Source organism: Chanodichthys erythropterus, chromosome 12, assembly GCF_024489055.1.
Source record: "Chanodichthys erythropterus isolate Z2021 chromosome 12, ASM2448905v1, whole genome shotgun sequence".
NCBI classification, from domain to species: domain Eukaryota; kingdom Metazoa; phylum Chordata; class Actinopteri; order Cypriniformes; family Xenocyprididae; genus Chanodichthys; species Chanodichthys erythropterus.
Window position 1 is genome coordinate 20,682,273 of NC_090232.1, and position 14,844 is coordinate 20,697,116.

Genomic DNA, 14,844 nt, shown 5'->3' on the forward strand with positions numbered 1-14,844 from the left:
TGAGTTGATGTAGAGCAGCATTTACTGTGAACAGAGCTGCTCTGAAACACTGGAAGAAATGAGTAATCTGCATGCTTGTAAATAAAGAGTCACGCTTCAGTCTGAAACCTGCAGCACATATTTTTATTTAACTGAATTACAACCTTTGTGATTTCACAATAGCACTATGCTATATTATGATTTTTAAATGGTTTTAATATATGCATCCAGTAGAAAGTGGTCTATTAATGCGGTTAATGGATTCTCATTCGTGGAATGTGCCACTTTGTGTTTTTTGCTGGTTAATCGACAATTGCAATTGACGATTTTTTTTTTTAAACTGAGCACTCAAAATTGATCGAGGAATCCTGACAGTTTTAAACGAATCATCTTCCCAGGTGAAAAAAAGTACTTAAAATACTCTTTTTGCACACTAATTTTGTACTTCATACACTAAAAATTCTTCTTTAGTACTTCTTAAGATAATCTTAATAACATCTAAGTGTACTCAACTGTGCTATTTTGAGACACCATGAAATTTATTTTATTAAAAATGTATTTAGTACACTATGGGTTCAAGTGGTAACTAAATACATTTTTTTTAAAGAAGATGGTATATTAAATGCACATTTTAGTTCATATTTCAAGGTGTCTCAAAATGAAACAGTTGAGTACACTTAGATATTCTTAAGATTATCTTAAGAAGTACTAAAGAAGAATTTTTAGTATAAAGTACAAAATAAGTGCGTGAAAATAGAGCACTTTAAGTACATTATAGAAATTAACTTTTTTTTTCACCTGGGTTGTAATGAATGTCACATCAGTTCTACTTTCTGAGTATGAATTATTGTATGCAGTAAAAGACAGAACAATATAATGCAAACACTGTTTTTTGGTTTTGCAATAAATTCAACTCCATCATGATGATATCGCGAGATAGCTTTTCATAAGAATGCTTGCCTTTACACTCTTGAGAGGTAGTTTTCTGGGCGCGTCTTGAAAATGTGATTACTTTACTGCCTTCCTGTAATAATGTAGGGAACCACCAAAAAGGGATGTGCACTTGACAAGCTTGCGCGTCTGTGCCGCTGCATGCTTAATCCACTCCATGTGTTTCGCTTATTAACTCAAGCACAGCAGCTGTATACATTAGGCGTAAATATTTAATCTGTTTAACATTCTATTAATTTGATACATTTACTTCAAAAACATCCTTCCTGATATATCCATTCTGCTCTCTATTTGCTCTGTTGTTGGTGTTTCATTGCCACAAGCACTGTATTGTACACGCTGCGTGATATTGGTTGTTGGCATCAGAGCATTTTAATGAGTATGAGTACACAAGTGCAGGTGCATCCCTAGTAACTATAGGACAGAACGTGTTCTGCAAGTTGGGTGGTTTATTTAACCAACCATAATCAATTTTTTATTTTTATTTTTATTTTTTTTTTACTGTAAACTAGCTCTTTTTTAACTTCATACTTGAATTAGTACTTACAGATTAACTTAAATCATCTAAACTTTTGTAAAATACTCCACACAACCACTTACATAACTGTTTTTTTTTTTTTGAGTAGTTCTTAATACAGCATTTTATACCATTTTAACATGTATACAATATTTCCTACATTTAAACCTGTTTAGCAAACATTTAAAAGTAATTGAAGTGTAATCAACCAGTCTCTGTTATCCCCTTTCCACCGTAACGTTGCTGGTTCTCGCGCCGGAGCTGCCAAGCATTTTTTTTAGTGTGTATTGAGTAATAGTTAAATAGTAGCCCAGTCAATTGCATCACAGCTGGTCATGTGATCTTAAAGTCAGCATGAAATGGAAGTTGTGATGTAAATCCGAGTAAAACGGCAAGAAAAATATGTAGTGCAGAACTTTAGTTCACTGCGAATTGATTGGATCATTGTTGTTCGCTAATTGCTGTGATCTCAAGTGATTGACAGGTTGTCCTGCCCTCATGCCAATAAACATATCAGAGAAGAGATATTGTTGCAAGATGGAGGGGAAGTTATTTTGATTAATGGTTACAAGGGCACATGAATTAAATAAAATAATATGCATGGATTAGGCTAATCATTTAAAATAATACTGTAATATTCCATAAAAAAGAATTGTAAATTTTAATGGTGGCTCCAATGAGAGTGCAACTCACTCCATGTAGCATAAAACTGCTTTTAAATAGTGAGAGCACCTTTAAACCAGCAGAATTTCTCACACAATGGTGTACTTTATCGCAAAAGGCAAACACCTGACTGCTGTTCCTTTGTTTGACTTAATGGGGCCATCATAGTTTTATTTTATCTCAGTGTAACAGGCAGCTCCATAAAATCCTTTGCTTTTGAAAAGCTTTCTTCTGTGGGAAGGATTACATTGCCTTGCTTGGTGTCATAGATTATCCGTTTCTCTGTGTGTGTTTTGTCAGGATTGTAGTGTAAGATTTTCTTTACTACTTGTGGCGTGGACACACAGTTACAGTCTGTAAACAGAAGATGAACACAATCCATGTTTTGGTATGAAAACATGCAAATATGCCATATTTGCATGGGTTCTTGCATTATGTAAAGTCGTTGTCTCTCCAACCCACTTCACTGTTTGCATGTAACACTCGGGTTGCGAATGTCTCCATAGTTACTGGTCCCAAGTTACTTCTAGGCCTGTGCAGTTCCCACCAATCAGGGGATTTAGACAGGTGTTGTGTTAATATTTATGCAGATCAGGTGCTTTGAACTTTGGCTAGGTAACAGACTGTATTGTATAAACACAGGTTTGCATCTCACGTGCATTCAGTAAAACATTACTGAAGAGGCGTGTAACGTCACAGGCCATAAAATTATGATAAGGGTTCTGGTTATCTGCTGCAGCATTTGGTAGCCTTTGGACATCAATATCTAAACAATTCATTTAAAGATTGCTGTCCTTTTATGATTGCATGTGCAGATGTAGCTTTTGTTTTCAAATGTGTTTTCATGTTGTGGGTTTACTTTCAGGACCTGAGCCGGTATCAGTACCTGAGGTTGTAGTTGTCTCATTGCATCCATTGTAAATTTTTCAGTAGACTCTGTCACTGTAATAGCCCTCACGTCACCCAGTCGCCATGGGCACCATGCAGGACTCCTGGTAAATTCCCTTGTGTGTCTTCAGACAGCGCTTGATCATGACAAATGTCCCTGCTTTGATTTCCTTGGGCATCCTTCATGTGTACGTGCCTTACTGTGTGTGTGTGTGTGTGTGTGTGAGAGAGAGAGAGAGGGCCAGGTGTTCCCATCATGAAAATTATGAGATCAAAAACCATGCATTACTGTCTATTAGGGGTGTGACGAGACAGTTAGCTCACAAGACGAGACCCGATTTTTACACCTTATTTTTAAGAAATCCTGAAAGCTGAAATGCATAACTAGAAAAACAGTCTTCAGGTGCATTTGAGATGTTTTAACTAATAATCTTGTAATGAATATCATTTCAGTTCTACTTTCTGAGTATGGATTATCAAATGCAGTAAAAGACAACAATACTCAAGCACTGTAAAAGGTTTTGCCACAAACTCAAGTGACTGGCTTCTCTCCTATATGATTTCATATGAGTTTCTTCAGATTTTTGAACTGTACATGATTTATGAGCTTCTACATCTCTTGACATCCTAACTGAACTCCTTTCCACAATACAGTACAAATAAAAATTAATAACACAGTTTTCTCTTAGTCTTATTAAGTGCAACCATAATCAAAGCACTCTCTCAATATACAAAGTGCGAATAGAGACCAAATTCTTCAAGCATGATACAGAGCTAAGAGATGGTTACAACTACATAGCCTAGCCTAAGATAGATTTCATATTAGGATATATTTGCTTGCATCAGGGAGCTGCTTTCAAAATGCGGGGTATTGAAATGGCGATTTGAAGCTTGGGCCCTGTTGTGCAAAGAATCCTCCGCCATGGTCTTGTCAGTCATCTCGTCACTTACTCTCATCACATGATCACATGAACTTTGATTCCTGCTGCACTACGTACAACTCTGCAGCTTGTGTTGGATGAGCTGGATGGAATTGAAGCGACTGTTATCCAACTGAATTTAATGGTTTTTATTTCTATAAAAATTACAATGGAGTGTAAACGTAATCCTAATTTCACCCGTCATGGCAAAATCACGAGGCAGCTTTTCACCTCAACAAGAAATCTCGTTACAGATCTCGTGAGATCTCGTGGCACGTTCTCATCACTCCCCTACTGTTTTTTGGTAATGTGGTAATTTTGTGATGCTGGTCATTTTTATTTATAGATTTACTTTATTTTGTTTTAGAGGTTTTATTTCCTTTTTTTTTTTCTCTGAAATGTTCATGCCTAGGTCTACCAGTCTGTTTAAACATTTAGTCAAATGAATTGCAAGAGCTAATTAATTATGCTCAATATTTAGAGAAATTAATAACTGAAAGTTATTACTGTGGCAGCTGATATGTAAATCTTTGAATAGATACAAAAAGTGGCTTTAGTTGTGTCTCTGTGTGTGTGTGTGTGTGTTCGTTCTTGTATACATTGCATTATTTGGACACAAATGTGTATAATGCATGGGTATTACAAATAATGTAAACATGGTTTATGTTTACATGGTTATATGGTTACATGGTTACACTGCATGGTTACAATGCAGATAGTTTTCTGTGATGGTTAGGTTTAGGGGTAGGGGGATAGAATATATAGTTTGTACAGTATAAAAACGTTACATCTATGCAGAGTCCCCGTAAACCACACATACAAGTATGTGTGTGTGGATTGTTTTAAGTATTCTATGTTGTGGGATCCCAAAAAAATCCCCAAAGGATAGTAAAACTTAGAAAAAATCTTTTGCCTAATAAAAGATTTTTGACATTGTGGGGACAAAATTTCATTCCCCATGAGGAAAATGGTTAATAAAGCATACTAATTTTTAAATTTTACAATCAGTTTATACAGTATAAAAACATTTATATCTGTAGAGTCCTCATAAAACATAAAAACCCAACATGGTGTGTGTAGGAAAAAAAATTGTACCCAGAAATGAGCTAAATCTTGACAAAGCTGTCCTTGTTTGTGAAAATGGTTTAAAATGAAAATGGTTTGAAATGGTTCTTAATGAATACCCATTTTCACACTGTACATTAATAATTTTGTAACGCTTAATTTGCATGTAGCATTTAAAATGAGTAATTTTAGGTTTTAGTGTTTTAATACACTAAAACTACACTTTTATAGAATATAATTAAGTATATTTTTTTACACTGTATGTTTTCTTGTTCCATTTGATTATTTAACCCTAAAGCCAAAATTCAATGACTTGTAAAAGTCATCATATATCTTAATGAGGTTTTCTGAGACATGTTGCTGTTAATTTAACCGACCTCATTTCAACCTTGCTTCAAATGAATGTTCTGAGCTACTGATCTGACATATGGCAGTTGAACAAATGGTGTGGAATGTGTTAGGCAAGTGCTAGTGGATGAATGCGCATAGAACAACCTCCAACACAAGTTACGACAGCCTTGTGTTAGGGTGGGACTGTCTGTCTTCAGCATGAAAAGCTCCAAGGACACTCCTTTCGGCCTGCAGGGCGTGAAACCCAACCCATTCTCATAGGAGAGTCAATCACAAAGGGACTCCAAACAAATAGTCCAGCCCTGACCAGTATCACATTACTTTTTAAAGTGATGACCTTTAAAAGTGATGATGAAAAAAAGAAAAGAAAAAGGAACTCTGTTGTAAAACTGAAAACGTTTGAATTTTTTCTTTTTCTTTTTTTTTCCCCCACATGGGAACAGGTGCTCTTATGAGGTCCTGTGAGTTTTGGTGTGACTACAAACATGGAACCTGTTTTTCAGTGGTGTGGCATGATAACATTTAAAGTGTGATGTCATTTCAGACCTGCTTTATAGCATGTGACAAGCATTGCTGCTCAGATAAAAATCAGTTTCTCAGTCCTACGCAGGCAAAAATGGAGATGTGTCATGAGATTATATCTTTCTGTATTATATATTTACCTTAAATATTCTTTTCTGTGGTTTGTAATTTCTCAGGAAGTGGGAAGTATCGAATTAACATAATTAACTAAATGACCTTAATTGGATAAGTGCTGTTAATCTGAGGTAAACACAGATCCTGTGTGCTCCTCATGAGTGACTTCATTCTCATACACCCACACGTTAGACCATTACTAAGATAAGACATCTGTGCTGCTCAGTCAGAAAAGTCATTTCCTAATGTCTGTAGAGTGCCTATGTCCCAGTTTTGTCGCAGTATCTCCTCTGATCTCTTTGAAGAAGTAGAACAAGATCGAGAATCCAGTGTAGTTTCCTCTCCAGAGGTTTTTTTCTGTCCACCCCTCTCTCACACTGATTAATGAGTGTATGTGCAATTTGGGACTCGTTTTTCTGATAACGGAGTGATTATCCTGGTCATTTCCTGTGAGCGTACTGCATCTGGACCTCCTCTGAATTATTATTATTATTATTATTATTATTTTTTATTTTTTTATTTTTTTTAAACCAGGCATTACTTTGAGAAATGGCAAGTAAGCTGCCTTTATTGCAATAAATGAGCAAGTTTTATCTGAAGCTCAATTTACTTGTAGAATTTTGACAACATACCTGAATGTGATTTGTCTAATCAACTTGATCAGTCTGTAAAGGTCAAGCATGTGGCTTAATGCTTCCGATTAGTTACTAGCTAGGTTCATATGCTTAACAGTAGAAGCACTTGTCTACATTCACACACTGGTACATTGTTTGTGCATTGATGCACAGCTGCAGTATGTCTCTGAAACTGAAGATGGTTGCCTTGATACCCAGTCAATGATTTAAGTGACAGTGTTTTTTTTCATGTGAGGAAACCTCCAATGGCATCATAATATCATGTATAATAATCTACAACAAATTTGAACTTTAGACATAACAAGGCTGTTTTTTTATTAATGACTACATTGCTAAGTAGAAATGATAATTTTTTTATAAGAAGGTATAAAATTTGTTTGGTTTGCTATCCATTTATTCTTTTTAACTACTTTAAAGGGCACCTATCATCCTAATTTACAGGTTCATAATTTTGTTTATTGGGTCTACTAGAATGCATTACGTAACTGAATTGTTACCATTTAGAGCATGTGTTGGAAATATAACGCGCCTTAGTAAAATTTACATATGTGGTTTGAACAACCCAGATGCATTTAGACTTGTTCAGTTTTGACTGGATTGCATCCCAGACCACCTCCTGAAGTGGTATGAGAGATCGGATCTTTTCACGATCATATAGCTATTCGATCAGAGAAAACGCATGAAGTGACCAGGTGTAAACGGGCCCTTATGCTCACCAAATCTGCATTTATTGGTTCCTGGTCCTGGAGTACCCCCAACACTGCACATTTTGGTGTCTCTTATCTTGGAGCAGGGCAGTCCAAACTTGTATGTTTGTTTTGCCATGTATCCTTATATCTACAAGGACACACTGTTCAACAAAGACTCAAAAGCATTGCAATTTATCACCGCAAAGGCCATTTGATTAGACTGACCAAATTTGAATAAATCAGATTTAATTTATTCCTGTGATGGAAAAAGATTTCAGCAGCCATTTCTAAATATCAGAGGGTCACAGTGTTGCTTGATCATTCAGAATTAATTCTAATATAGACAGCATATCCCAGCAGTTTAACCATATCTCCTCAAGCCGCAGTGGCTCATGGGATCCGTATTTTCATGCTCTTTGTGTCTGTCCATTTATTGAATGGAATTAAAGACTATTTTTATGTCCAATTTTATGCAGTTGCACTTTGGAGGTTTTCACAGACGCTAGTTCCCTCTATCCCCTTCTCCCCCTCTCTACATTTCTGAATTCCCACCTCCTCTTCTCTCGTGTCTTCCTCATTCTCATTCCCGCTCTTCTGCAGTACCATTCTAAAGCTCTTTGTCACTGCTCTGTTCCATCTAGTAATTTCCTGGCCCTGCTCGTCTCACTCACACTGCTCTAACTAGCACAGCTAAGCTGTTCTTCCCATTTTGTTCATCTTTTCAGAGCCCCCTTTGACAAGATCTCAATCTACATGTCTCAGAAGAGCTCCTGAACCCTCTGAAGATGTGGATGTTTTATGCCTTAAGAAATACTTGTCCCCAGCAGCAGCTTTCAGCAGCAGTTTGACAGAGGTAGGTGGAAATTCATAATCCATACTGACTCTCTCCCCTCTGGGTTTCTGTGCATTAGTGAGAGTTGACAACCCCAAGTGTAACCAAAAAACGTATATCTCTGCCTATTTCTGTCACATTTGTTTCAGATTGAGCTTTCTGTGCTGATTCTGGTTCTAATTCAGGCTGTTTACTGATTGGCTAGTTAGTGTTGTGTGAAGATTTACATGGCAAATTCGATTTAGTGTGCTGCTTGTAGAGGTGTACACATGCTGATGCTGAGATGGAGAACAATTCTTAAACGTTAATATAATGTGTAGAGAGACTGATAAGTTTGACCATTGTTAATAAGAAGAATAATGAGAATAAAATATCCATGTTATGTTTTAATATAGTGTTTTATTTAGCATTGCATCATTATTTTATTTATTTATTTATTAGAGGGGGGAAAAAAAACTTTATATGGTCTCTTCATAAAAATGTTTTTTGTTCGATCTCAAATCTAAAGGCTTCAATCAAGTTAAAATACATAATAATTTTAATAATAATAATAATTAAAAAAAATTTGTAGACCGTTTGTACCTACCTATGACTTTATAAAAGTAACTTTTTTTTTAATTTCAAATAATTACTTTACTTTAGTTTTACTGACTGTATAGGAAAAACAGGCAAACGTGGCCATCCTACATGGGAACGTTTAACGAATGTTATACGTTTCAATGGCATCCCAGCATGCATCTCATGAAGTTTGAGAGAATGCCCAGAGCATGCAATAATACAACCAATTTTTTTTTATGATTTTACTCTGCATTCCTGGAGGTGTGATCTTTCTTTAGTTAGGAAGAACTCTAGATGACATGGATTGTGGAGAATGCTATTGTTTATGCCTTTGACACACGCACACACGCGCACACGCGCACACACACACACACACACACACACACACACACACACACACACACAAACACACAAACACACAAACACACAAACACACACACACACTTACTTTTTTGCTATCAAAGTGAGGACATTCCATAGGCGTAATGGTTTTTATACTATATAAACTGTACATTCTATCCCCCTACACTACCCCTACCCATCACAGAAACATTCTGCATTTTTACATTTTTAATAAAACATTGTTTAGTATGTTTTTAAAGCTATTTTAAATATGAGGACTCATGAAATGTCCTCATATTTCATGTTTACGTCGGTAATACCAGTGTAATACCCATGTCATTATACAGATTTGTGTCCTCATAAATCACAAACAAACACACACACACACACTCTATTGAAAGTATAGATAATACTCCCCACATGCATTTTTTTTTTTTTTTTTTTTTTTACTACAGACAAAGATTATCTTTGTGTCCATCTATAATCACTGGCACTTGCACATGCATTTGGTGTAGGCCAATAGCTGTTATCTAAATGCTTAAGGCTGTGGGTCTGCTTATTGATTTAATAGCTTGGCATATACAGTAGAGAGAAAGCTATGCGGTACTGCTGCATTTCTTTTTTTAGGAAGCATTGCATAACCCGTAACATGTATGATATTGCATAACACACAGAGCTCACATCCACATGCTGTTATTAGCATCTATAGGGATGGCAGCTAAGTTCATTTATTCACTTTCAAAAAGAAGTCCCTCTTATGTTTAGGCAGGCACATTATCCCAGCAAATCCCTCTTGGAAGGCTTTGATTTTCTAAAGATGACACAATGCTGTTGCTAAGACATCTACTGACAGCGATGCATTCAAAACAGACTGCAACCAAATGGTTTTCTGATGTTACTGTTAGTGTTTGTTTGGTTTGTGCTGTGCCAGTATTTCTTCCCGTCGGAACTCCAAGTATTGATTTAATGAATTAAACTATGTAAGTTCATTCATTCATTCATGCATTCATGCATTCATGCATTTATTTATGCATTTATTAAATAAATACATATTTATTTAATATTATTTATTTTATATTTTATTATTTATTATTTTTCAGTTTCAGGTTTATTTAAACTGTTCACTTAATACATTTTTAATCTGGCTTTTTTTATTTATCTGCAGGTGATCAGTGTCTAATGCTACCGTGCAGCTGTCCACATTAGGTTGATATTGGCATCAACTCCACCCTTCAACCTGAACATGATGGTTTAGTCCTGCTGTGAGGGCACAACAATGACATCCATGGTTGCCGATGGGAACCGAGGTGGCCAGTCGCTGGTCCTGAAAGGAGTGGACCCTGAAACATGCATGATCGTATTCAAAAACCACTGGGCGCAGGTACGTAATATCTTTCCTCGTGTGCTCTTCATAAATATAAACAACACTCTTTTCAACTATGCAATGCCATTTCTCTTCTGTTTTATGCACACATGATGCTATTGGTGGCAAAGTAAAAAAACATAACAAAATAGACGATGGTCATTGTGGTGACCTCCATATGAAAGTTGCATATTTTCTTAATATATTTAGCTAAAGATCTCTTAAGTTTTGTATTGGAAAGATTGTTTTATACAAAATATAACTGTCAGAAAGAAAATATCTGTTACTAACCTGCTATACAACCTGCTTGCTAGTTTTGCTTTGCATATAATTAGATGAATTGTGTATACACAATTTATTTGTTTAAGTGTGTTGTCCCACCTCTGGTGTACAAACAAAATATTATAAAAGTTTTATTTTATTTACTTTTATGAGTTGCAGCTTCATGATAAAATAACAAAATTAAAAATAAATTATTTTCTTTTAAATGTTTTTTTTTTTTTTTTTTTTTGGTATATAATGAAATACTACATTTAAGATAATTAAAATAAGTAAAGTAAACTGGATTGTTTTGTAAGCTTATAAAATCCTGAACTGATCTTAGAACAGGCTATCCTGTTGTGATGCTACACTGTGAATAATGCTCCTGACCTCTCCTGTTGATTCAGCAGAATGCTCCAGAACATAGGAGGCATTGTTTGGGTAGAAAATACAAGTTCAGGCCATTAGAGAAACTCTGAAGACAGAAATTAGGGTGGTTTTCTGAAAGCAAACTAGTATGTTTGGTAACAGCATATTAAATCATTTGAATATTTTAGTTCTCGGCTGCATTAGTTAACACTTTCACTCTTTCACCTCTTCCTGCTTACTTTACATTGATGAATGATGCACATTGTTAAGAGCATTGCCATTTGCCCTTGCTTGCACTTCCTCTTCCTGGAGCCTTCAGGTTGTTCCTTTGCTCTGTAAATAACTAAATCTCAGTCTGATACACCTGACTGGGAGTTTTGTCGCAATGGTAATACATCATCACAAGGACAGAGGGCTCATTGTTTCAGTTGATCTGGATTAGAGTTCACCTACTTCTGATTCGATTTGGATAAAATATTCTAGTATAAATAATAACTATTAACTATAATAATAACTCTTCATATATATAATATATATATTTTTTTAAGAACACTTTGGGTGATATTGTAAAGAGAGAACTTCTTGTAATTTATTATAGCGTGTTAAAATTTCAAAACTGCTCTCTCCAGCTTGAACGACCTCTGATCTCTTGACATTTTCTCAGGTGGTGAAGATTCTAGAGAAGCATGACCCGCTGCGCAGTAATGCTGCTGGGCTGGGTGGAGGTCACGGTCTTGGTGGGGGTGGAGGAATCGGCAGCTTCCGTTTTGGCCCAATCCCTGGCGATGAGGCCAGTGCTGTGCAGAACTATGTAGAGCACATGCTCTTCCTCCTCATGGAGGAGGAGTGTGGTCAAAATGGAGCCATGGGGCCCATCCTGGAGTTTGTGGTGATGGAGAACGTGTTGGAGAGACTGTTTATCTGGAGCCTGAGGCGAGAATTCACAGATGATATGAAAATAGAGCAACTGAAAATGTACGAGATGCTGATCGGACAAGCCAGGCAGCCATTACTTCATCATAAACCTGTATTGAAGCCCTTGATGATGCTCCTGTCGTCCTGTTCTGGCTCCCCTTCGGGTCTGAGCTCTTCCACTGTGGAGACTGAACTTGTGCTGCTTTTGAACCAGCTGTGCTGTGTCCTAGCTAAAGACCCATCAGTCCTGGAACTGTTTTTCCATACAAGTGAGGACCAAGGAGCTGCTAACTTCCTCATCTTCTCTCTACTCATCCCTTTCATACACAGGGAAGGATCAGTCGGACAGCAGGCCAGGGATGCGCTTCTGCTAATCATGGCTCTCTCTGCTGAGAACCATGTTGTGGCCAAACACATCGCAGAGAACACCTATTTCTGTCCGGTATGAGTCTATTGTTGTAGGTCTTCCTCTTTATTTATATTCTTTCTCTATTTGTCGTCTTCTCTCTTTAAGCTACTTGGATAATCGTGAGCACTTCTGGACAGAATCCAAATTACTGCTGAGCTGGGCTTACTTTATTTAATGCTGTGCATTGCCCAAATTACCATTTAATTAAATAGTCTTTAGGGACCCTGCTGCTTTCTGAAGTGTTGAGTGCATAAAAAGGAATTTCCATTTGGCTTGCATTTCCATTTCACTTGTTCAAAATACTGTATTGAATCTCAGTGTAATTAAAGCCTTCAATTGTAGGTGGATCCTATCGCATGGAAGAGATAAAATTCCACATTCCATATTCCATTTTTTTTTTTTTTTTTTTTTTTTTTTTTTTCAAATTAAAGCCTTGTTCAGACTGTCAATCCGAATTCTATTGTTGTGGATATACAATTGAAATTCAAGCATATGAATGACAAAAAATATCTCATAAAATACTTTTACAAATCTATTTTTCAAGTTACATTCATATGTGGTTTGAAATCCTCTGATTGGGTTTTGCATATATTTTCAGCCTATGTGACTTTTTGACAACACGTAAAATGTAAACATGTCAGACATTGTAAAAAACATGCTGAAAGTCATTGCAAAAACAAGGTTGTTGTGAAGTGCAGGTCAAGCAAAATATTACAATATACTGCTAGTCAGCCAATTTACACATTCAAGCAATTTTAAACGATTCGAGCACAAGAAGTGAAAGAGAATGCTGTTATCTGTGCTCCCAGCCACAGAGAGAGAGAGAGACGCATTTCAAATTGACTCCTCTTTCGTGTCTCCTTTTGCTTGAATGGACACATATACACAGAATACCCGTCTTGGCTAGTATTCTCGTAAACACAGTTGGTTATGTCTTAAGAGAATGTAAACAGTTGAGAAAGAATTAGGATGTGTATCATTATATTGGATCCGTTCTTTTGGTCTTAAAGTGATAGCAGCCTATAAATACCTGCTGCTGTTTACATCATTAATGTTAATCAAACAACAAAACACCGCTTTAAAAAAGATTAATTTATATTTCTCATCTATGTTTGATTATTAAAGGCTAGGCTAGTAGTTTTTGCTGTGGTATTGAAGCACTTAAAGTGGGCTTGAAGTAGTAAATGAAAAGCAAAGTTATTACATTTATATTATTTAATATTATTATATTACATTTGTTCTTTTCTGTGATTGACCAGTTTGTTGTAATTGTTTCAGAATTGAATAAACAACTTTTTATATTTAAAGGTGTTAACTGTATTAATCATACACTGCAAAGTGAGAACTTACAAAAGATTCAATTAATTACAATAATTTTTGACAATTATTTAATGAACAAATTTAGTGCACAAAAAATGTATGATAATTCCCTAAAACAGACAATTCATCGTCAAAGCCCTAAAATGGACTATTAATCCGTTATTTCTTAGACAGTTAATTGTCACCCAAATTTCATAATTGTGACAGTCCTAGTGTGGACAGTCAGTCATTTAGATATACACAATACACAAATAAATAATCAGACACAGATGCACAAATTATCAGATTTGGACTGACCGTGTGACCATAGCTTAAGATACACAATATAGCGGTACCACTTTATTTATTTATTTATATTAGATATTTAATTGTGCAAGCTCATTTGCCCTGTTTTTACATTTATATTACTTTTGCTATCATTTTGTGCTCGCATAAAGTTTATCTTTTAAAAATGCTAAACATTTATTAACAGTGTTAAATGTAATCTTTAGTAAATTTCAAAATGAATATGCATATTTTTGATGCCTAAATTCACTTATAACATTTACAACTTTTTGTTTTGTTTTGTTTTATATTTAACTCTTTAGTCCAATACGTATTAAAAAATGAATGCTTATTGGTATTGGCTGAAATTTTTAAATCCATAAAGACAGCTTATTAAGGCCAAGTAATGTTAAACAGGACAGAACAAAATAAAAACAAACAAAACCAGAACTGAATGTACACATGCTGTATACAGTACGTCATCATCACCCTCATTATATGAACTAGCAAACCCCAAAGAAATATGCTCATTATAACTTAGCCTATAAATTTCATGAGCACGAATAACACTTTTGAGTCATTTTATCTGGCTGTTTATGAAATCACAATGAAATCCAGTCAATGAAGCCAACAGGACAGTCAAACTGGTTAAATCTTTAGTGAATGCCTGGATTTGTTTCTGAATATTATACAATTTTTCTTTTGAATATCTGCCATCATGGGCCCTGTCAGGACATCCATCAGCACCGTATGTGCTTATGTAAAGTCATTAGAGATAATTGCATAATCCGTTACACCATGGATGAGTACCCTTCTTACTAAGATGACATCACCCTCAACTTCAATAGGGTCTGGCAGCAGATATGTACTGGCATGCATTCTCAGCCCTTTTTGACCTCACATGCATCTGCCAGTAA

General features: G+C 35.7%; 1 protein-coding gene across 2 annotated transcripts in view; it reads left to right on the plus strand.

The window, feature by feature from the left end:
* fhip1aa (FHF complex subunit HOOK interacting protein 1Aa) overlaps window positions 1–14,844 on the plus strand; it is a 40,699-nt gene that overhangs the window by 13,760 nt on the left and 12,095 nt on the right. For both annotated transcript variants that reach the window (XM_067403017.1, XM_067403016.1), the window contains exons 2-4: window positions 8,020–8,147; window positions 10,192–10,407; window positions 11,684–12,376. In XM_067403017.1, the coding sequence (XP_067259118.1) occupies window positions 10,303–10,407; window positions 11,684–12,376 (798 nt within the window). In that variant the 5' untranslated portion in view covers window positions 8,020–8,147; window positions 10,192–10,302. The remainder of the gene's footprint in view (window positions 1–8,019; window positions 8,148–10,191; window positions 10,408–11,683; window positions 12,377–14,844) is intronic.